Here is a 23363-nt window from a genome sequence, read left to right on the forward strand (position 1 = left end):
AGTCTCTGTAAGTAGGTCTAGAAAGAAAAATATCGGTATTGGCTATTGGCCAAATAAGTTTTAACATATTGGCATATTGGCCAAAAATCCAATATCGTGCATCCCTAGTAAAAAGAATATCTAACTGTTAACATCGTACCAGGAAAGATAAAAGCTGAACACACCGATGTAATTTTCTAAGATAAAAATAGGTGATGAATTCCCGCCATGCCCTATTTATGCTGAATGTTCACTCGGACACGTCGCATCACCAGTTTGGATTTCTGTTCGCTGTAGAGACTTCATGCGTTTCCTTCTATAAAAACAGATTACTGATGCTGCTGCGACTAAACCAAACATTTCTGAAAACACCATTTAACAAGCGAAACGTGTCTAAGACTATTCTGTTCGTAAAAGGCAGAATAAATGGAGTTTGGGTTAAGTAGCTCGTCTGAATGTGCATTTAGAAAAGAGCTTGTTACACATTTAAAGCTGTTTTAAAGCGTGTGCTGAGATGGTGTAACGTTTGTTGACGGAGGACATAAAGCGAGAACTGTCTTTATGGCGTTATAATGCGACCTCTGTGTGAAAAGGGCTTGTGTCTGTGGGAATCCTTACATCTGCTGTGATGGTATTACTCAGCGGTGTGATAAAACCCAAGCGTCCATCACTGAGAACTACAGCAAATCCATCCAGAGTCACGCAGTACTCCATACAGCGAATATAAACACCCTCCATGTCCAGAGAGGGACCCCCTACACACAAAATACGTTTGGATGGATGACTTTTAGGAGTGCACATCACAGAAATGCTGCTGTGAATTTTTCAGTTTTTTTCTCTAACCTCGAGCAGACTGCAGGTCTAATGAAAAGGGGATTGTAGTGAGGCAGATGGCCATGCGACCATTGCTGCCTAGCCCGTCCCAGTGCAGTATGTGGAGATATCCGTCTGCGGTACAAACCAGTAGATCCTCCTGGAGAGACTGCAGACTGGTGGAAAGGAAGAAACAAGTTAGTTCGATTCAAAAGTCCTGAATAAAAGCGGCAGAGTCAGTGACACAAACGCAAAGAGTGGAAGGTAAATTAATTTTGACAAGAGTCAACTATTCATCGTCCAGATGTGCTTCGACGGTTTTGCGTGACCAGCTGTGATGTAGCTGCCAGAGACTTGTCTCTGAGGGAACAAACAACCCTGTGTTTGTGTCTGTAAGACTTTGTTGTCTTTAAAACTGCGCGAGGCTTAACGCGAGCACAACCGGGACGACCGCGAACAAAGACGGTAGGAGAAACGACGCGAGTCGAAGAGCTCGAGGAGCTGCAGACTGATTGTGGAGGAGGCGAAATCTTTTACAGCAGCTTCACAGCAGGAGACGCCCACTCATCTCCTGTACAATCGAGCTGTGCCTGTGAAATGCCAACACAGTGCTCTCATTCAGACGGGCCGCCCTATAATCTTCATCAAGCGGAGGAGATTTGGCAGATGAGTGTGGGGACATGAAAGACACAAGATACAAAAAGACCGACACGAAGAACGCTGCGTAACTTAAAGTTACTGTCAATCAGCAAAAGACATAAAATGGCAAGAAAAAAATGGAATAAAACAATAAGTGACAGAACAAAAAAAACAGAAAACAGTTTTTATCTGATGTGAAATTTTTAAAATAGTGTTAGATGTTCATAAATTTACATGTATATCAAGTTTTTGTAGCAACTATGAAGACATTAAGTCTATGATCAAATGTTGCTAAACAAATATCTGATGTGTTTAGAATAACATTGCAATAAGAAAAATTTACTTTAGAGCTGCAAGAAGTATTATTATAAATTAAATTAAACTGCTTAGTGTTTATATTTTACTTAACTGACTAATACATTTATGAGAAAGGCAAAAATAGATATAGTTTTTTCCACCGTGCACGTCGCTTCGCCGTATAAGTCGCATCTATTACGCGTCATTATAATAATAATTATAATTATACTTATACTAATAATAAAAATTATAATAATTATACTATTACATGTCACCGCTGACCACCCGAAAACGTGGGCCGGTGTTGTGCCAAAAATCGATTGGCTGCCAAATGGCGGCCGCAGGAGCATGCACAGGAGAACTTTAACAAGATTAACTTTTAAAAACAATTATTTGTTTGCTTGAAATTATAGCAAAGGTGTGTCTCAGTTTAACCTTTCCTTAATAAATGCACTTTCAGGGTCAAATCAGCTGCATTTCAAAAGCCGATTCGCAGAAGCGAGAGTGCACAGAGGGACGACTCGCTGTGCATTTCTTCGAAATTTAACAAGATAACCACTTAAAAACAATTATTTGTTTGCTCGACATTATAGTAAAGTTGTGTCTCAGTTGAACTTTTACTTAATAAAAGCACTTCAATGGTCAAACCAGCTTCATTTCACCAAGGCGGCGCAGCGAAATGAAGCTGGTTTGACGGTTGCTCCAGGCAAAATCCAAGAGCTGGATGAAGGTGGCAGGCTATGGCAAGCCGATTGTGTCATTAATAGCCACGTTTACCTATTACATGACACAGCGGCATGCCATACTAATCAAGTGCCATCTAGCGGCTGAAAATGGTAGTGTTCAAATTTTTCAATGTCAGAATGAATGAAAAAACTGTCATATCTCAGCCAAAATTGGTTTATATATATATGTGAAAAAAAAAAGTCACTTCGGTGTATAAGTCGCAGGGCATGCAAATTATGCAAAAAACTGCGATTTATAAGATGGAAAATACGGTGATGTAAATTTAGAAAAATGTTGGGTAGATGTCTCCAAATGACAGACCTCAGTCCAGATTTGGACTCAGATCTGCTGCAAAATTTCATTGAAAATCCATCCATCCATCCATTATCTTTACCCGTTTATTCCATTTTGGGTCATGGGGGTCGCTGGTGCCCATGTCCAGCAATCACTGTGCGAGGGGCGGGGTACACCCTGGACGGGTCACAAGTCCATCACAGGGACACATAGAGACAAACGAGACAAACAAACATTCACTCTCTCACTCACACCTAGGGACAATTTAGAGTTACCAATCAGCCTAACATGGATGTTTTTGGTCTGTGGGAGGAAACCGGAGTACCCGGAGAAAACCCATGCATGCACGGAGAGAACATGCAAACTCCACCCAGAAAGGCCCCTGGACCGGGGTTTGAACCAAGGACCTGCTCGCTGAGAGGCAGCAGCTCTACCAGTTGCGCCACCGTGCTGCCCCTTCATTGAAAATATATATTTTTATTTTTTTGCGTTAACATTTTTTTAAATTTATTATTTACAGTAACTTATTTTAAGCGACACAGCTTTTCAAGCCTTTTACCCACAACGAAACAGCCGGCCAACGGTTTCTCTTTATTACTCTGCAGCTTCTGGACCTTTACTTGGGAAAAACTGCTTTAGAAGGAATCAGCTGAATTTTGATTGAAGACCACTGATATAGGAAATTGGTCTAAGCATTTGTGTTTGATTTCATTAATGGCCACGGTTTCAATATTTGTATTTATATAATTCAACGTCATTGTTTATCCCAACTAGGCATTTTATCTTTTGTCATCTCACTCAAACGGAGTTGCAGATATTTTACTAGGACTCATTTGATTTAGTTCTGCACCTGGAAACAGGTGTCACTCATCCCTTCCATCTATCTCCAATCATGTGTTCATCACGCTCCTCTCAGAAGCCTTCATTTCTGATGCACTTCACGCCTCCGTTTCCACAAATAACAGTAGATGAGCTGTTTCTCAGTGCATTACAGCCTCATTTTACTGCCAGTGCCCATTAGGAGGAGGAAAAGACATTCTTATGCTGTCATGTTGAGCCAAATGTCTCCTACTAATACACAAAACCAGTCCTCCTCTGAGAAGCCAATAACTGCTAATAAGTACTTTAAAAGAATCTGAATAAAATTTAAAATGAGCTGTATTTAGAGGATTCAGAGTGAGAAACTCTTATCGACTTCAGAGCTTGTGGCTGTGAGAAAGCGTGAGGTAGACACAACAGACGAACCACACATCTACCTGGTGATCGGCGCCTCCAGATCTACGGGCTTCTTCATCTCCAAAGAGAGAGCGGGGGCACACTGCTCCTCCTTATAACCCGGGGTCACCTTCACGCGAGGACTGCCTCTGTGGAAACACACAGTTCCACATGACCACAAAGCAGCTTCGCTCAAGACCGAGCAGAGACTTCCTGTAATTATTTTATACAGAATGCTCTTTCCACAAAAATGAACTCATGTTCAACTCGTGGAGCTGACAAAGATCAGTGAATATGCCCCGACTTGCTCGGTTTCTGCTGGTATGTTGTCAAGTAAGGTGGCGTGCACATAAAAAAAATATATAAAATTTCAATCACAACCATTTAAAAGTAAGTTTAAAACCAAGGTTAGAAAATGAATAAAAAAGCTGATTTCTTACCACGTAAAGACAATTTGGAGAGCTTAAAAGATACACATTTTGTATATTTTAATGTGATGCAGACTTAAAAAGTGTATATTTATATTTAACTATTAAAAAAAACTCAGGGAAGATTTGGCATTATTACACCTCAGATATCTCTGGAGGGTTTGGTTCCTTCTGCTTACTTTATTTAGGTGTGTAATCATCTGTGTGTGTGTTTGAAAATGTGCTCACTTTGGATAGACAGGCTCATAGAGGTACTTTTCATCCCTTCCACCCAGTACATCAAACAGGAGGATGTAGCCTTTGGCAGTCTGGAATGAAGAAAACAAAACAAAACAGCACATTAAAATAACACCGACAGCCAAGAGGGACAAAAGTTTCAAGCAAATCAAAAGTTTTTATCATGAAAAAAAAAGGTTGGTAAAAACAAATATAGATTTGGTCACTCATTGTCCTCTCAGTTCAAGCCATTTTTTTCTCATTCACATATGATTTTTTTGTTTGGTTTGTCATTATTAGACTCATTTACACATTAATAGAACAGAATATACTTTATTATCCACATAGAGAAATATGGCTTGGACTAAACAAAGACTGATCTATAATGTTTAAATAACAAATGTACCCATACAGGATTTTATACACAAAACATGAATATAGAAATGAATTAATGTTAACACAGTAAGTTATGCTAAAGATTAACACATCAATGAAACAAATGCCTTTATTCCAATATAAAATTTGTAATAAAAACTTGTTTTAGCAACATAATACTTTTAGTATTGTTACAGAATATACTTTGGCTAGAGATGCACTATATTGGATTTTTGTCTGATATCCGATATGCTAATACGTTAAAACTTAGTTGGCCGTTAACTGATACCAACACTGATATTTTCCCTCCTAGACCTACTAACAGAGACTACATAACTTTTTCTGCTGTTGATTTAAAATACTACATTATCTGCATGGTCTTTGTCAATTTGGCCTGCTACAAAATGCAAATGCCAAAAAGGGGACTGAAAATGATGCAACACTTCAACTTGGATTATAGTTAATATCAAATTTATTTATGACATTTATTCTCTCTAACACAATGACAACACTCGAATACTGCAAATCTGCAAATCTTCACAAATCTAAACTCAACGGTGTGCAGTGCCTTTTATATCAGTGAGTTATTTTGATGGACTGGCCGATATTTAACTCTATCGCTAATATCAGCCAATACCAATACCATGCCGATAATATCGTACATCCCTAATTTTGGCTGCAGTAATAAGTGTGCAATGCTTTTACAGGAAAGCTGTTTTAGCCTCATCAGTTCAGTCAGTAAGAAAACTTTGAAGAGGCGTCACGTCACTGCCTGCAGGAGATGCAGAACTAATTCAGGACAGAGTGCGAGAGGAGCAAGGACAGGAGGAAGCACGCATCAAACAGACACTAATTCCTGATCAGCGAGTCTTTCGCAGCAGCAAACTAACTAGTTAACAAGGACAGTGTGGAGTGATTTACCTCCATCACAATGTGCAACTGCACTTATGATAATTAATACCAAAACAACACAAAATAATACATGTTTAATGTATTTTGTGTGCATGTTTTAAAACTAGCACAAGTTGTTTATGTGGGGTGAACAAATTTACTGCCACTAATGATGCTCAAACATTTTTGTCAGGATTTAACGACAAGTTAAATATGCTGAAGCTTCCATTTAATGGAGAAACTCACTAACTATGGTAACCTGCATACTGACTCAGGCTGACGTCGTGGAAATGTCTGAAACCAAGTCTGCAGACTGAAACATGAAACGAAACTGGATCTACGCTCTTAGGGCAGCCATGATGTGCCAAAGCTCTGCAGTGATGTTCACAAAATGAATGAACAGGAACGAAAGATGTAAAAACCAAAAACCTTCTCTTGACTTTTTGTTCTTCATTAATGCTGACTGCTTGTTCAGTTCATGACAGTTTAATACAAATAATATTTGCTTTTTAGGGCCAAGTAATGGTGCTATTAGTAACACACACATATGCATCACTACAGCAAAAAAACAAAACAAAAAAAACAAAAAAAACCTGCGAAGGTAAAGCCAAATAGAAGAGCAGCTGCTGTCAGAGAGAAAACAGGGAGCCAAGCTGAAGTCTGCTAAATAAATCAGAAACCCTGCAGCTCCACCAAGTTAGTGATTAATAACGAAGTCAAACATTTGAACAATATTCTAAAATTAAACAATTAAATCAGAGAATCAGATTTATGAAAGAAGTAGAGGTGCACCGATAAATTGGCTGGCCTATTTATCAGCCACGATTTCCTTAATTTAGGGAAATTGGAGATCGGCTGATACATAAAATGATAAACTGATTTTACAGATTTTTTTGTAGTTTTAACAACAATTGTCTGAACTTCATTTATATTTCAGAGCACTACATCATGGCCAGTTAAAACAAGTTTGTATCGTTTCTAGGATATTGTTCAAGGGTATGTTTTTCAATAAAATAAGATTGGAAAATTGAAGGTGCATTGTGACTTTATAACACCGGACAGTGTCGCTTATAAAACAAAATCGGTATCGGACAAAATCGGAATTGGCAGGTCAGACTTTTTAGAGATCGGTGATCGGCCAGAAAACTGCAATCGGTGCACCCCTAGAAAGACGGCCTTGTATTGTTAAAATAAAAGGTGGAAAATTATGAAGCATAAAGCAGATTATGAATCCAGTTTGAAAAGAAACAGAAAGAAATCTCATAAACACAAGTAAAATGATCAAAACTGTAAGCTGTGGTACCATCCTCTAAGTATTTATTCCAACTTGAAAATACTCAAATACTCATTTTCATGAGGAAAAAAGACAGAAGGAACATTATAAGACATATGGAGTAAACATCAAACTACGCACTGACAAAGGCTGTTTTGGAGCATCTGGTACTAAAAAGTTAGTAATGAATCTTTTAAAAACTTCACGAAGGAAAACAGGCACAAGCTAGCAGACAAAGTATTTAATGTTTATAATTAAATTTAAATAAAGGAGGAAAACGTGTTAATTTTATGGTTTTGCATTTATTCTGCCATCTAGATGTTCTAGTCAGTTGTCTCAAAAAACGTGGAACAGCATAAGAGTAGCTTATTTTTTGCTAGTTTTTTAGTATTTATTTTTGCTTCGTGCTGTTATTTGCCATTTAGTTTTACTCCACTACTGCTGAGGCAAAAAAAAAACGAGTGAAAAATGGTGCTTTGGTATTGAAATAGAGAGTTCAAAATAATAACACAAAGTCCAGTGCATCTATTGTGGTTCGTGTAAACTTTCAGCCAGTTAGTATGTGATTTAACGAGGAACAAAGGAGAGCTACGTTGTTGGCTTTTTGGAGGACTGAATTCTTTGAACGCACTAATTGTTTACTCTGTGTAGAGCAGGGGTGCCCAAAGTGGGACCTGTGGGCCAAAGTTGGCCCGCCAAGCTGTCCTCATTAATATATTAATATTTCCTTTGAAGAATCAATGTGTTCATTGATTCCACCCATTGACTTTATTGTTATCGGTCTGACTACTATAATTTAACTACACTGATTACACAGTAGAATAGAGATAATTTATGTATTTTTAAAATAATTTTAATATTTTATTTTGACAGACTTTCTACCATCCCTTGGCAGCTTCCTGCCACTGAATAACATTTTCCTTTGACAGAACATACTTATAAATCACACAGTGTTCAAAAGTAAATTGTAAATATGAACTGGTTTCAGTGGTGATTTTAGCCTCTTTACATTTAAACTCAGCACCCCTGAAAAATAAAGAAACCATCATTAGGACTGTGTAAGGAAACAGGTCACAAACCTTAGAATCACCAAAATATTGATTAAATATGGAATAAATGACGACAGTCACAACAGATCAATAAAATCTATAATTTTTTTGCACAAGTCACGCCACCTGTCAATCACTCCAGTAGGCACGTCAGCAGCTGACCAATCAGCAACCTCGATTTGTCCTGAAGTGAACACCTCTTACCTGCAGAGCTGCAGCTGTGTTGCATGAACGCTTTGCAGTCAGAGAGATTTCAGAGTTTACATCTTTTGTTTCCTGTTAATCTACCGACTGTTCTGTAATGTTCTTTACGCAGAATGGAAGGTGAAATAACTGTATAATAAGTAAATGGACTTTACTTAAAGAAGTATTTGCATTTCATGTATTATATTATTGCATTTGGCCCGCAGCCCTCTGATAGATTTTAAATTTGGCCCTCTCAGGGAAAAAGTTTGGGCACCCCTGGTGTAGAGTGATGACAGAAAGGTTTTGCATGGCTGTGAATCCTGTAATATTCTTGTCAATGACATACTGCTGGCTTGAAACCCAGGAATCCACCCCTGAAGCAATGATCACCACTTCTGACCGAGTTCCTTCCTTAGAAGAGTTAATGTGGGACTACCCAAGTCCTGCACTTCACAAGCATGCCGATAACAGAAAGCAGATAATATCAACGAAGAATCAGAAGTGGAACGATAAATAACAGGAAAACCTATTAAGGAACTTGGTTTTAGTATATTCTCTATACAACCCTTGTCCTTCAACTGTAATTTGATCACTGGGGGAAAGAAAAAAAAATTCATACGTTGATTTGCAATTAAGTTTATTTCATCTTGTCAGAGGAAAGAAATAGTGAGAACTAAAAATGTTTCTAAGTCCACTTGAAGTCGTTCTATGTTCACACGTAGCGATAATGGTTTTGTCAAGTCAACACTGAAGCAGCTATTTAAAAGCAATCAGGTGTCCGGTTTAAGGGAAATTAAGGTTTTTTTTTTTCGTTTCCATCTTTCAACTAACAAGCTCTAACAAGGAGTACTTGGAAAGAAAGCAATACTCTCAGGCTCTGACAATAAATAAGAAACTGGATACATCTGAGCCTGTGTGATCAGTTAACGTTAAAACACCACTGAGCCCAGAACACCAACATTATTAAAGTGGAAAAAATACATCAGGGTTTTCCAGAGAACATAGTCCACATCAATACAAAACAACCGGGCTTTAGTTATTCATGCACTGCTTCATTTATATTTTCTAAAACTGATGATGTGTTTGAAAGGAGAAGCATCAAAGCTTCGCCTCATGCCAACAGAAAAAGAAGAAGAAAAGAAATGATGACTTTAGGCAAGCAAAAAGAAAGAGAGTTTGGAAGTTCCTGTGGAGGAAAGGGGAAGTCAGCAGAAGTGTGAAGCTTCTTCTGCATGTCTAAACAGGCCCCTGAAGTGCAACACACACACACACACACACACAAAAGCTTCAGTGGCTCCCTGAAGTGCACTTCTCAAAACTGTGAGCACAAAGCAGAGACATTTGATGCCATTGGCAGCAAGAATGTACAACCCCAATTCCAGAAATGTTGGAACGTTGCGTAAAATGCAAAAACAAAGACAAAAAGAAAAGAAAAAACAGGATGAAATGTTTGGTAACGCTCATAAATATATATTTTATATTTTATTTACAATGAAACACAGTAGGCATATCAAATGCTTAAACTAAGAAACTATATATATTTTTTAAATAGGTCATTTTGAAGTTTATGGAAGCAACATATCTCAAAAAAGAAGGGGCGGGGTGACAAAAGGCTGTAAAAATGGTATGAAGGAACGTTTACTACTGACTGACTATAAAACACAGCTAAATTAAAAAAGCTAGGACATGGCTTTTTTTTTTTTTTTCCGTAACGATGACAATAACTAAAAACATTTTTAGCCTGCCAAACAAAACAGTTCGCCAAAGACACTACAGCTTTTTGGGATCAAGGAGTTGACTCCATAAAGTAGAAACACAAAGCACAGCAGAGCTGAAACACCTCTTCAATACAGTCTCAACAAAACTATTTATTACAGATGAACGCTCCTGTTCTGTGCTGCACCAGTGAATGTTCTACCTTTTAACAAAAAACAAAATCGCTGCAGAAACTGTTGACTTGATTTTTAGGATTCAGACTGACTTTCTGCTGACTCTCACTAAACAACGAATAACTGCATTTCCTTTTTTTACCTTCAATTGTTGTACATACAAAATGCAGTGTCCCCATGAATGACACTGTGCTCGTGTAGAAGAAAGCTGCACAGAATTCCTGGCAAATGACACTTTCTTCAGTGGCGCTGTGTGAGAGTTTAAGCAACAGAGAGGGAACATTTTGGCCTTGAACCGTTCCCAAAATAGACGTAAGAAAAGCTACATGGAGAGAAATATTTCCCCTATTTGAACAAGTTGACGTTTTTCAAATTCTGCTTTTCATTTTGTCCATTCCTTTGGTTATTTTTCTTGAATTCTCAGTCCTAAACAGACAATTGGCTAAAAATAGTCCCAGTCATGGTTTAGGAGGGTGATTATGCTAGCCTCGGGGTTTGCAGGGTTCCTAACATCTGGGAAACAGCTGGCACTTTGAGTAAGCAGTAGTGCCTCTGCAAAGCTCGTCTTTATTGTTCTGTAGCTCAAGTCTCCCTGTAATTAAACGATAAAACCAACACAGGTGTAAGAAGTTATGCCTTTTAAGGAGATACTGCAGTTTGACAAGAGAGCACTTAATCTGGAAGTTGGCACATATGAAGACAACTTGGAATAATTTTACAGTTGCTGAGGAATTTTTTATGTGGGAAATTATGCAAACATCACAAGCTTTTAATAACGAGAGCCATCCTTTCATGCTTAGTTAATTTGATCAGAACACATTTTATGTTCAACTAATTTAGCGTATCGCTTAGCGTATATCTTAGATCCTTATGTAATGTTTCTTTTTATACTTTACATTTTTGTTATTTTTGAGTGTAAATGGGACTTTGAGTACACAATTTCATTCCACCTCATGTTCCACATGTGATGTGAATGACAATAAAGAACCTTGGACTTGATTTAGCTGGTTGAGCTACAATTTGAGTCACCCCCACACCATACAAAGGTGGGTCTGTGATCGGAAGGTTGCCGGTTCAATTACCCGTACCGACAACATCAAAATGTGGGTGGGAAAGGTGAAACACCCACACCTGCCTCCACTCTCATTTGCCCCACTCTGGGCCCTTGAGCAAAGCACTTAACTCCCATCATCTGCTTCCGCAAGTGCTCTAGATGGCAGCTCTCTGCTCCACACAGAGGGCTGTGGTAGCTCGGTGGTCTGTAGTTGCGTCAGGAAGGGCATCCGGTGTAAAAATAACTGCCAAATCTTAGTGCGACTTAGTGGCGAGCCCTGAAGAAGGGGGCAGCTGAATGGAAAAAAAAAGTAATGGCCGCAAGTATTGGCACCCCTGAAACTTTTCCAGAAAAATTAAGTTTTTCTTCTTTGTGTGTATTGGAACAAAACAAAAAACAGAAAAAAAGCCAAAATTGATATAATTTCTTGCAAAACATCCAAAAATGGGCAGGACAAAATTATTATCAGTAGTAGTACTTAACATTTGGTTGCACACCCTTTTGAAAAAACAACTGAAATCAGTAATTTCTTATACCTCCCAACTGGAATTTTGGACCACTGTTCTTCTGCAAACTGCTCCAGGTTTCTCATATTTGAAGGGTGCCCTCTCCCAACATCAATTTTACAATCTCTCCAGAGGTGTTCATGGGATTTAGTTCCGGACTCTGGCCACTTCAGAACTCTCCAGTGCTCCGTTTCCATCCACCTCTGGGTACTTTTTGAAGTATGTTTGGGGTCCTGCTAGAAGACCCATGATCTAGGACACAAACCCAGCTTTCTGACACTGGGCCCTACATTGCAACCCAAAATCCTTGGGTAATCTTCAGATTTCATAATGCCTTGCACACAGTCATGGCACCCAGTGTCAGAGGCGGCAAAACAACCCCAAAACATCTTTGAAGCTCCACCATATTTGACTGGGGCAAAGTGTGTGTGTGTGTGTGTGTGTGGGGGGGGGGGGGATTAAAAAAAAGGCCAGAGGTGAGTCAATAATTTTTAATACTCTGACTGGTCTGTGAGTACTCTGTGTTTGTGTCTTTTTCTTGTACTCCCTAACCCCGGCTGGTCGAGACAAATGGCTGCCCAGCCTGAGCTTGGTTCGCTGGAGGTTTCTTCCTGTTAAAAGGGAGTTTTTCCTTTCCACTGTTGCCTTTGTGCTGCTCAGGATGAGAGACTGTGACAAAGCTAAGAATTGATGCAATCTGCAGGCTTCTTTAGATAAGTTTGACTAATGTATGTGAATATTTTTCTACAGTGCCTTGAGATGAAATTGGTGCCATATTAAAAAAAAAGACCTTATTGAAGTATATGCCAAGAGACTTGAAGAGCTCAAAGAACAAAAATACACTTGTGACTTTGCACCAAACACAAAGACTTGAAAAAGTTCCATGTCAGTAGAAGCACACAAAAGCAATGAAATGAATTTCGAATGCAGATTCTAATTATCCCTGTGAATCTTAACCTTCTCGTTTCAGTTTTTTCTGTATTGTTCTTTGAGCATGCACCAGGATATTGTTCTTTGTGTTGCAGATCACGTGACTTTTAAGCCTAAATGAGTCATCTGCAGATACTTAATTGATGTGAGATTACTTAACACAACAAACACTTCCTTAACCAAGTTATTCATGAAGCAGAAAGTTCAGCAAAAGCTCTCTGGTATAGGAATAATAAGAGGAGGAAATGTCTGCCCGTGTCAAACTGCAGCTTCTCTAACAATAACTGTTCTGGTTAACAATGGGACTTAGTAATTGTCACATGTTTTACTAGGACTGTCACGATAACAAATTTTGCTGGGCGATAAATTGTCTCCGAAATTATTGCGATAAACAATAATATTGTTTTAAATTTGACAATAATTAGTAATTATTGTCAAATTTAAGAAGAAATGTAGGTTCATTTGTTTTGAGTGCAGTACCTTTTTTTGACCACTGGATGGCAGTATAAGACTGTTTGAACCGAAGGATGGATAGTGAGGGAGCGAGCAGTGTGTCTCTTTAAGAAAAATGGGAGGGAGGCACCTTGAAGTGACATGGGCTGTCACTCTTTCCTTTATTTCAGTTCTCAAAATGGCGGATGCTCTGTGTGGTTTGAGCTCTTTAGCATAACATTTTTCACACAAAGCTTTTAATAAAAATAAAAAAATCAGTAAACAAGTTCTCAGCTTCTTTTTGCAGAGAAAAACAACTTTTTACATGAAGGCACAAGACGAGAGTTCCCCCCCCCCCCACCCCCCCGAGATCGGCCTGTTAGCTTAGCTTTTCAGTTTAGCTGCTTTTAACAATCTAAAAACGCAATCTTTGGATCGTTAAAACAGATTTTAAAGCGAAAAGAGAAAGGGAGGGGTCAGTGAAGAGCACCGGAGTTGAGCCTTTTGTCATCCAGTGTCTTCAGTAGAAAGAGAGAGACACGAAGAAACGATAAAGCCGATAAATGAAAATGAGGTCGATAATTTTCATTCATCATGCGATTAATTGATTTAATGTTTATCACGACAGGCCTATGTTTTACGTAACATCTCTATCTGTCAGACAAAACCTAAAATAATCTGTTGCTCAATGACGGTGTCAAGATTTGTTACATAAAGCATCTACTTGTGCACTACATGAAAATAATTCCCCAGACTTTCGTGAAGACCCAGCAGTCCTCGAAGGACAGCAATTGCTCAAGTCGTAGCTGTTCTGGTCAAAAACCTTGAAAAACACGTTATGAGCAATCTCATGCGATATCTGAGTTGGAGCTCTTTGTGTGATGTATAGTGTTGATCAGCTGTGATGTTGATCAGCTGTGATAGCCATCTTAAATTGGACTAACTCCAAACTTTGTTGTAGAAGTACATACATCAGTCATTTCCTGGAAATGCCTTTAAAATCCATCAAGTGATTCATGACATATTTTGACAACAGTCAGACAAAGTTGACTACATACAAAGAAGTACATTTTGTGAAATCTGTTGCACAAGATCTGTTGGGGATGAGTCTCAGCTACCAACACATCAAATTCTGGGCGGCCATCTTGAATCGAGTTGAAAGTAGAGTTGTAGATATATCAAATAATTACTTCAACTTTTGTTCAAATTTGTCCACTGCTTAATGACGAACGTTCATATTTTTATCCTTATTAGGACATTGGATTGACTTTTATTCATTTTGTATTCCTAACCCTGACCCTTAACCTAACCCTTAATTTGACCGTAGTTCATGTCTTAGCTCCAAACCTAACCTGTGACCCAAAAATGATGCTCCACTGTATTAAGATCAGGCTTTTGTCCATAAAAACACTAGTGGTCATGAACTGGTAGGTGTGTATACCAGACAAAAAAAAAGTATGAGAAATAACACCAATAAAAAACAAGGTATGCATGCACACAGCAATGCAAACTCATCCAGGACATGTTAGTCTAATACTTAACCTTACTATTTAAATTCATGTTATTGATTTTTTTATGTTAATAATATTACCAGGAAAATAAATGCAAAGATCTGCCTAAAAAGCACCACTTGTGTGGCTTTACATATAGAAACATGCTGGTGAGACTGTAGCCATTTCACCTCCCTGGCAATTAGCCAGAAATAAAACAAAAATCACAAAATCTTTTGAGCTTTGTGAGCTGATAAATTGCATATTTTTAGCAGTTGAGCCAGTGCAGGAATGTAATGAGAAAAAAGTAGGTCTTGTGGGTGATATTTTAAGAATATGTGTGTTCACCTAATCACTTAGCCTCATTTGTCCTCAATCTTCCAAAGAAAGCTGAGACCACAACACACTTTTAGACAAACATATCTTGCAGAGTTCAATCACAACTTTGCCTCATGGGTACAAAAGTCCCTAAAACTAGCTTGTATGTCACCAGCGTTATCTGGCAGCTTTGACCAAACTGAAATCGAAACCCTTGTGACTGATAAACCCATTGGACAAGTCGTTTAAAGCAAACTACTGTTTCTATTTGAGTAGACTGAATCAAAGTCAGAAAGCGCAAAGGTCAGCAGAGGAAAAAAGTTTAAAAAATGTTACAGATAAGAAACAAAGAGTAGCCAAAGCATCCTAACACTATCTGGGTAACATTTTTGGTCAGCTATCTTTACAAATTGTTTAACTAGAGAGAATACTTACAACTTTTAAAGAGCTTTAATTATTTTTAATTGCAGAACCCTTTGCCTCAACTTGAGTTAAAATTTTAAACATTTTTTGTAGTATTTCTCCTACTGCTGTGAAGTAGCACCAGAAAAAAAAACCCAGCTTCTATCCTTTTAAACACCACATAAAACCCATACTTTGACAGGGGTGCACACTTTTTCATCATGCAAGCTCCTTTTAAAATGATCAAGTCAAAGTGGTCTACCCCATATCCACAAGAACAACCTCTGGAAATGTTAGTGTTTTTTTTTCAATGTTTATTGGGGGTAATAATCAAAAAATTAGTGGGTTTACACGAAAAATGCCATAGATTCCATGTCAGTCGGGTTGCCAGATAAGAAATTATGAACTATAGGACTGTGGCTTTCAAATGATAGTATTTTGACCTAAGCTGATGAGTAAATATATTCTAAGATGAGGTATGTGCTGTGTTTGTTGAACATGTACACAGAAAAGGAGGGGGTAATTAAGATATTTTAAATTTATCTGGCAACCCTGATGCTGGCTAAGCTGTATACATTGTACATGCAGTGTCTGCATGACCAGTTACGTGGTTAATACACTAACGTCTCTTTGAACCATGGATTTTATTAATTTTGATCCTACATGCTGAAAAAGGGTGAGTAGCGCAAACTAAAACACTTTGCTGTTTGCCATTTGTTATAACTGTTGTTAGTGCAGAAAACTTTTGACTGCAGCCGCCTGTAGTGCACATGTGAGGCTTCACGTATGGAGAATTTCACGGGGAAAATCACCACTCTGAGGCCTGGTTTGAGAGCATGAGGGCTGTGACTGGCTGCCCTGTATGTCAATCAAGTAACAAATTTCATAGTGAGGACGGATGATAGGCTGACGTCTATTTTTTTAATGCCATGCGAGCTACCCATAATGCCTTTGCGATCGACTGGTAGATAGCGATCGACGTATTGGGCAACCCTGATCTACAAGACCGATAAATAAAGAATAATCAACCCAGTAACTAAAACTGCATGTGCAGTTAATCAGTGTGACCATAAAATACTTACATAAGTGAACACTATTAAAAAAAAGAGCAGAAACAAAGCAGGCAACAGGTAAACAGAGAAGAGGAAGGTAAAAAAAAAAAATAAAGAATCTTTCTGTAAAGTGATACCTTACAAAAGCAGCTTATGTGCACGGACGTGGAAAAATCGTGTTAATTTATTTTTCCATCAACCTACAACAGTTACAGTGTTTATGGATTTTCACCTGTTTTGAAATTACTACACAAACTTTAACAGACCTGGTTGTTTAACACTATGATAATGTATGGAAAAACCCTGCCATCAAAAAAAAACAACACATTTTAGGTAATACTGGCAATATTCTTTTTTTTTTTTTTATTCTAAAAAAAAAAGTTGATTTAAATGTTTTCAGTTTAAAGCAATTACTTAAATGTTTGCAGCAACAGGACCAGATGATAACATAGTTCACTTACTGCCACAGCTACTATGGAGTCGTCTGGTTTCCATTCTGCTTTCTGGTAGAAGCCAAACTGGGCCGCCGCCTTCGCAGACTCGATGTAGCTGACTATCAAAACACTGGGCTGTGTGCGAAGAAAAAAGGGACATGGAAAAGAAAATGAGCACGTCAAAAATTCCACAAATTACAGCCAGCTGAATGCTTTATGGAGTAAACATTTCACTTTTATTAAAACCTATGTGCAGGAGCTACAGGAGAAAAGGGCCGACAACGAGGGAAACATTTTGGTTAAATAAAAATGCAGCAACACTGTGAGATGGCTTTTGATGTATGACCACAGCAGTGTAAGAAATTTTTAATAACTTTGTAACGTGCACTTTGTGTATCATCTTTCGCCAAACCCAATTATGTGTTTGATGTTTAAATTTATACAGCAACTGAGAACCAAAGTGACAAGGAATGAAAAACATACAAAAAAATGTACCATGCTACAATAAGGGTATGCTTATAAATGGCTAATTAATAGTTAATAGCATAGTTATTAATCTACCTGTAAACACCTAATAAACCATTAATAAGCAGTTATAGTGCATTCATTAAAAAGGGCAATATGGACTCATCTCTTCCCAAATAGCGAGTCTGCTTGAGTGTATAAATAGTCTTAGAGCTGATTTTTAAATGCTTTAATGCAAGTGTTGATAAATTCACAAATAACATTAAGCATTAATACGCCCTTTAAGAAAGTATAGTTATTGTAAAGTGGTACCAAAAATACTAAAGTGTGTGGTAAACTGGCAGCACGGTGGCGCAACTGGTAGAGCTGCTGCCTCTCAGCGAGCAGGTTGCCGGTTCAAATCCAGGCCCGGAGCCCTTTCTGGGTGGAGTTTGCATGTTCTCTCCGTGCATGCGTGGGTTTTCTTCAGGTACTCCAGTTTCCTCTCACAGACTTAAAAACATGCATGTTAGGCTGATTGGTAACTCTAAATTGTCTCTAGGTGTGAGTGAGAGAGTGAATGGTTGTTTGTCTCTGTGATGGACTTGCGACCTGTCCAGGGTGTCCCCTGCCCCTCGCACAGTGATTGCTGGACATGGACACCGGCGACCCCTGTGACCCAAAATGGAAGAAGCGGGTAAAAGATAATGGATGTTGTGGTAAAGTTTGATGACTTGCATCAATGACTCATTGAGTAAAGAGTTTATATGTTTATCCATCACCAAAGAAAAACAACAAATATAAATTATTAAGTTAAGTCAGGACTGTTTGAGTTCTGAACAAATTTGAGATATTTTGTCCCAAAACTACACTGCAGAAAGCATAACGTTGCATTAGTGCAGTGAACACATCCAAGTCTGCAGAAACTCTTTAGCACTGAACTTTTATGACTTTATGACTGAGTGTTGGCCATATTTTCATTCCTAAAAGCAGAACTAGGTAATTATTTTTGGAATGAAACACACAAGTAACATGCTGACTATAGAGCATTACATTACTTAAACATGCATCAACTCTAAAAACAAGCAAAAATTGTGAGGCTGATCATGGCACGTGTAATTTTGCACTTTTCATCAACCAACACATCAAAATACACATTTTATTTTTTAAATAGTCTATTCCACTGCTTTTAAGATAAGTCTGAATATACTAAAAGCAACACGAAAAAATACTACCTTAAAAAACAAAACGATAATGGATCTAAATTACGATAAAGCATTCAAAGACAGCATTTCTAAGATGATAATACTTATGATACTTGACAGTGAATATTTATACTCGTAAAGACGTGCACTGAGCAGATATATTTACTCAAAACCTATTTTTGCCAAAGCATTGTCAGAAAACTACTTTAAAATGTGTATGGCTTTAATGCTTGAATGTAAAACTTCTAGAACATTCCTGAACTTATTTCCTTTATTGTGCCTTAAGCGCACATATCAAGATGTTATGTATTATTTACAAATATTTAGCTACAATTAATAAAAGTGAAAAGTATGAAACGATTGATGAAGAGGGGAGCTTTACTAGATGCTTAAGAAGATTGCCACCCCTGCAGCTGATGTATGGTTTAGAATTGTTTTGTATGGTTTTATCAGGGAAAGTGATATCTGATTCAGTACACATTATAGCACAGGTAAAATTATAACTTAATCAAATACAATTTATAAACAAACATTACACAAAAAGCAACATGTTTTCTTTTTATTTTGTCCCAATAGGAAAAACCAGTACACTATGTGCTGGTCAGGTAACAAGTCAGGAAACACTTCTAATTGTAGATATAATGATACCTTTAGTTACTGTAATTAGAGAAGAGGTATTAACAGTTTCTGTCCTGCAGTGTCTGCTTCATTAAATTAATAATTAATAACAGCTGACTGGACAATAGAAGCCTCTCTCCTTCTTAAAGCTCTGAAACTACAACATACGGGATGTTTAGCTGTTATGTCCTACATATAAAACACTATCTTTTGATGGCTTTAGCCAGGTTGTTTAAACAGTTTTATTTAATCAATCGCATAAAACTCAAACCACTGTTTTTGGAAAAGAATAAATTAAAGATAAGTGACTGATCTGTGTAATGTTCGTTTATAAAATACCAAGAAATACAGACGGAGGAATTCAATAATTCTTTGTTGGGTTAAATATTTCAGGGACTTATGAGAACAACAGATGTGAAAGGTGCATGTCAGGAGGAGAACGTTGCTCCAATCAACACCGCAGAGACGTTTATCTTTTCACATTCCTCTTTTGTACTTGTAGGCAGCGAGGCAGAGCTCTAAAAAAGAAAGGAAGCGAAATATTTTCACATCCTGTAGGCAGCTCGGAAGAATAGCAGTGACCTTCATTCATTGTTGCTGCATCTCAATAATATACAGACCGCTCAGAACAAAGATTGGTATAAACAATATGCAAGGTTATCAAGACAAAAACGAGCTCTATGTTGCTATGGGAAATTCTCCTGACAAATGAGGATTGGAGCGCACGATTAAAAATGGTCAAAACGTACATCTTTGTTTGGAGTTTTAAGTCAAAAATGGCAGATGGTGCTCTGTCCTGAACCGATTAGTTTCATAGTTTGTTTTTTGATTTTTTAGGTTGGGCACCCACAACTCATTCTAGCCTTTACCTGGCTTTCTTGGACAGGTTTATTGCCTGCATATCAAGAAATACAATGTAAGCTTGGATAAACTACAGTGCCTTCAGACCTGCACTACTTGGCACTAAAAATACAGCATCTTGAGGTTTGTGTCAAATCTTAATTACTCCCTCTGTGATTTTTCTGTTACACATTGCTGGTCAGACCTATTAACACAAATATGCATCACTTTCCACATGGCACAAGTCTGAACTGTTCAACTTGAATTAATGGGCAGACATGCAGTGGAGCAGCGAGTTCCTTTGGCTACTAATCAGATGTAAACAAAACCTGACGGATCACATTGTTAGATAAATGAAATACTCTGCTCATTCATGACTTTACCTATACTTAAAAAAAAAACAGCCATTATTTAAATATCTAGGAATAAAGAAAGACAAAAGTCTAAAATCACTGAGCCATTGTCGTTATGCACATGTCAGAAAACGTAATTCATTTTTTAGTCCACTAAATGTCACATCAGCAGTTGTACATCACCACCATCCCACATCCATCCTTACTGAATCATTTCCTCCATGCAGGCAACTGCCAACATTTTTGTTTTAAGGTCAACAGACCTTTGGACCATCACTGTTAATGGTGACCTCGGATTAGCCGGTCAGGGAGAACAGACTAAACATCATCGCAACTGAAGTAGTTGAGAAAAAAACAAGAGTTGATACAGTAGCAAAACTAAAGCTTCTTTCACAGAGCATATTTACGGTGGGACGGATGTGTATTGCCATCCTGTTTATAAGACTGGAGGTGGAATGAGGGCTGAAGCCTCTGAGCTAACGACAGAGCCAACTGGCTTGCACGTGTTGTGTTGCAAGCACAGCTCCTACCAACAGTGTGATGCAAGTGCTGCGTGAAAATGGATTTTCTCTACTTAAACTACATGTGGTTGACATTTTTGTGGAAAAGCATGAAGAGGTGAAGCAACGGGAGACTCTTCATGCCAACGTCTCTGCAGAGATCGGCCTCCAACATGATGACAGGATGTTCTGCCCTAACAGCATAGAAGTGTGATACGGCAAGAGGATGGGAATTTATTGTAGATGGTGACCAGTTCATATAAAGACATTACAACTTTTTTTTGTTATTCTTTCAGCTGCTCCCTTCTTCAGGGGTTGCCACAGCGAATTAACTCGCAAGGAGACTTGGCGAATGTTTTTACACTGGATGCCCTTCCTGATGCAACCACAGACCACTGAGCTACCACAGCCCTCTATGTGGAGCAGAGAGCTGCTATCTAGGGCATCTAGGGGTTAGGGGCCTTGCTCAAGGGCCCAGAGTGGGGCAAATGAGGGTAGACGCAGATGTGGGTGCAACACATTTCAATTCCCATCCACATTTTTGACGTTGTCAGTCTGGGGGTTGGAACCAGTGACTTTCCAATCACAGACTTGCCTTCTCTAATCTCTGTCCCCTACACTAATATTATTTATTATTTATAAAACACTATAGGGGAGCCTAACAATGTAATATGAACGTAGTATTTGATTTTTCTAAGTGTGTCAATGTCACACTCAAAAGTAAACAGTGCATTTGAGAAACTCCAAGCTTACTTGTTACCAGTGATGGGAAGACTGAAGGAGAAGTCTGTAAATCTTTGTGGCAATAACAGAAAGAATGATGGACGAGGAACGTCCTTCATTCTGCGCAGGCGTACAAACCTACGTCTTCGATGACGAGGACCTAAAGTTACCTGTCGTTTATGTGACAGGTGTACAGGTGGCAGCTTCAACCAGCATTTACACTGTTACTTAAATATTTAAATTTTTAAATTTAAAAAGATGAAGTCAAACTGTTGTGTGGCAGTGAAAATAAATCGCCTGTAGTTGGTGAGGATGAGTACAATAAGTGAAAGTAGCATTTGCTGGAGTTGAGTCATTGGAGCCAACAATGTTAGCTGTTTTTACTAACTTACCCGACTGAACCAGATGCTGAGTTGTGTCTCTGACAACAGGGCGAAGTAAAACCTCTGGGAGCTGGGCTGGATGTGGAAGGGCTCCTCTGCGCTCCTCAGCGGACACAGCAGCCTCCGGGGCCAGCCGGTTAGAAAATACATGATGGCAAACTCCCTTCTCCTCGACACTCCAAACAATACGGCAGTGCCAGATCCTCCTTAAGTAGCTACCTTTTTAATCCAGGTGACTCATGAACGGTTCTTTCTGTGGAAAACGACACCTGTGACTGAACCCAGTTCGGGCACAGCTCAGGTTATCAACACGCAGACGCCGCAGAGAGCAGCCGACAAAGCTACGCGGCTAGCCCTGGGTTAGCATCGGCTTTACAACTTAAGCTAATGAGCGGTTCAAGGGAACCAGAGTAACCCAAAACAAAAAGCGACCAAGACCCGAAAGAGTTGACCATAAAAGAGCGAGCGGCGCTTGGCAAATAAGATCGATTAACTCTCAATCCCGGTGCCGCGTCAGTTTTTTCGGTGTTTGTTAACGGCTAGGCGTCCAGTTTTCACTCCTCTGTACCTCACCGAAGCCATTTTTACAAGAATGTTCAGACTGAACTCTGATTGGCCAGAACGGACGTGTTGACATCTGACGTCACCACACGGTTGCGTGAAGCGTTTCAACAAAAGCAATGTAGCTCAATGTTGACACCTAGTGGTCAAATTAAAATGTTACACAAACATTGGCTGTTAATTTTCTCTGTTTTCCCTTGGACTTTAAAAATACTGTACTTTACAATGTCTGCGCGGGCAGAAGTAACAAATTGTATTTTTTTTAGACGTATGATTAAAAGAGAGAAAAAACAATATAGCAATTCTATACTGAACTTCAGTCTGGGGTCAAAGTATTTGTCAAAAATTGCTAGACTTATAAACAACAACTATTTTGTTTTATCCACTGTGACAAATTGACAAGTTGATAGCTGGATTGTTCAGAGAATTCAAAGTCCAGCTAATTGAGAAAAGTGACACAACAAAGAATAAATGTTGTATCGTTTTTATTTCAGATTGATAGATCGAACAATCAAAGGGAGTGACATTAAACTGCAGCCAGAGTAAATCATGGTTGGTTTGAATATTTGTATTTAAATGCCCTTCTCTGGCCTTAGATTGTACAAATAATTTTAATCCAGTTCCATTTTTTTCAAAGTCCACAACAGAAAAATCTTCTTGTTAATGATGAATTTTTCTCTTCATAGTCACCTGCAGCCTTTTATATGCTATCAAGACTGAATCAAAGTAAAGATTTGGTGCAGTCCATGGGCTTTCTTGGCAAAAAGACATTTTACAAACTGGCATTTTGTGATTATTAATTCTCTGGAATTTATCAAACAGGAAAATATATTTTTATTTGGATTTGG

General features: G+C 38.4%; 1 protein-coding gene across 1 annotated transcript in view; it reads right to left on the minus strand.

The window, feature by feature from the left end:
- The window catches only part of ric1 (RIC1 homolog, RAB6A GEF complex partner 1), a 35346-nt gene extending 12965 nt beyond the window's left edge, over positions 1 to 22381 (minus strand). Inside the window, exons 1-6 of the mRNA XM_037692294.1 lie at positions 21964 to 22381; positions 16916 to 17023; positions 4620 to 4699; positions 4005 to 4112; positions 823 to 968; positions 598 to 734 (exon numbers count right to left, since the gene is read on the minus strand). Of these exons, the coding sequence (XP_037548222.1) occupies positions 598 to 734; positions 823 to 968; positions 4005 to 4112; positions 4620 to 4699; positions 16916 to 17023; positions 21964 to 22104 (720 nt within the window). The 5' untranslated portion in view covers positions 22105 to 22381. The remainder of the gene's footprint in view (positions 1 to 597; positions 735 to 822; positions 969 to 4004; positions 4113 to 4619; positions 4700 to 16915; positions 17024 to 21963) is intronic.
- Positions 22382 to 23363: the final 982 nt, after the last annotated feature.

Source organism: Nematolebias whitei, chromosome 18 (genome assembly GCF_014905685.2).
Source record: "Nematolebias whitei isolate Nwh7 chromosome 18, NemWhi1, whole genome shotgun sequence".
NCBI lineage: Eukaryota > Metazoa > Chordata > Actinopteri > Cyprinodontiformes > Rivulidae > Nematolebias > Nematolebias whitei.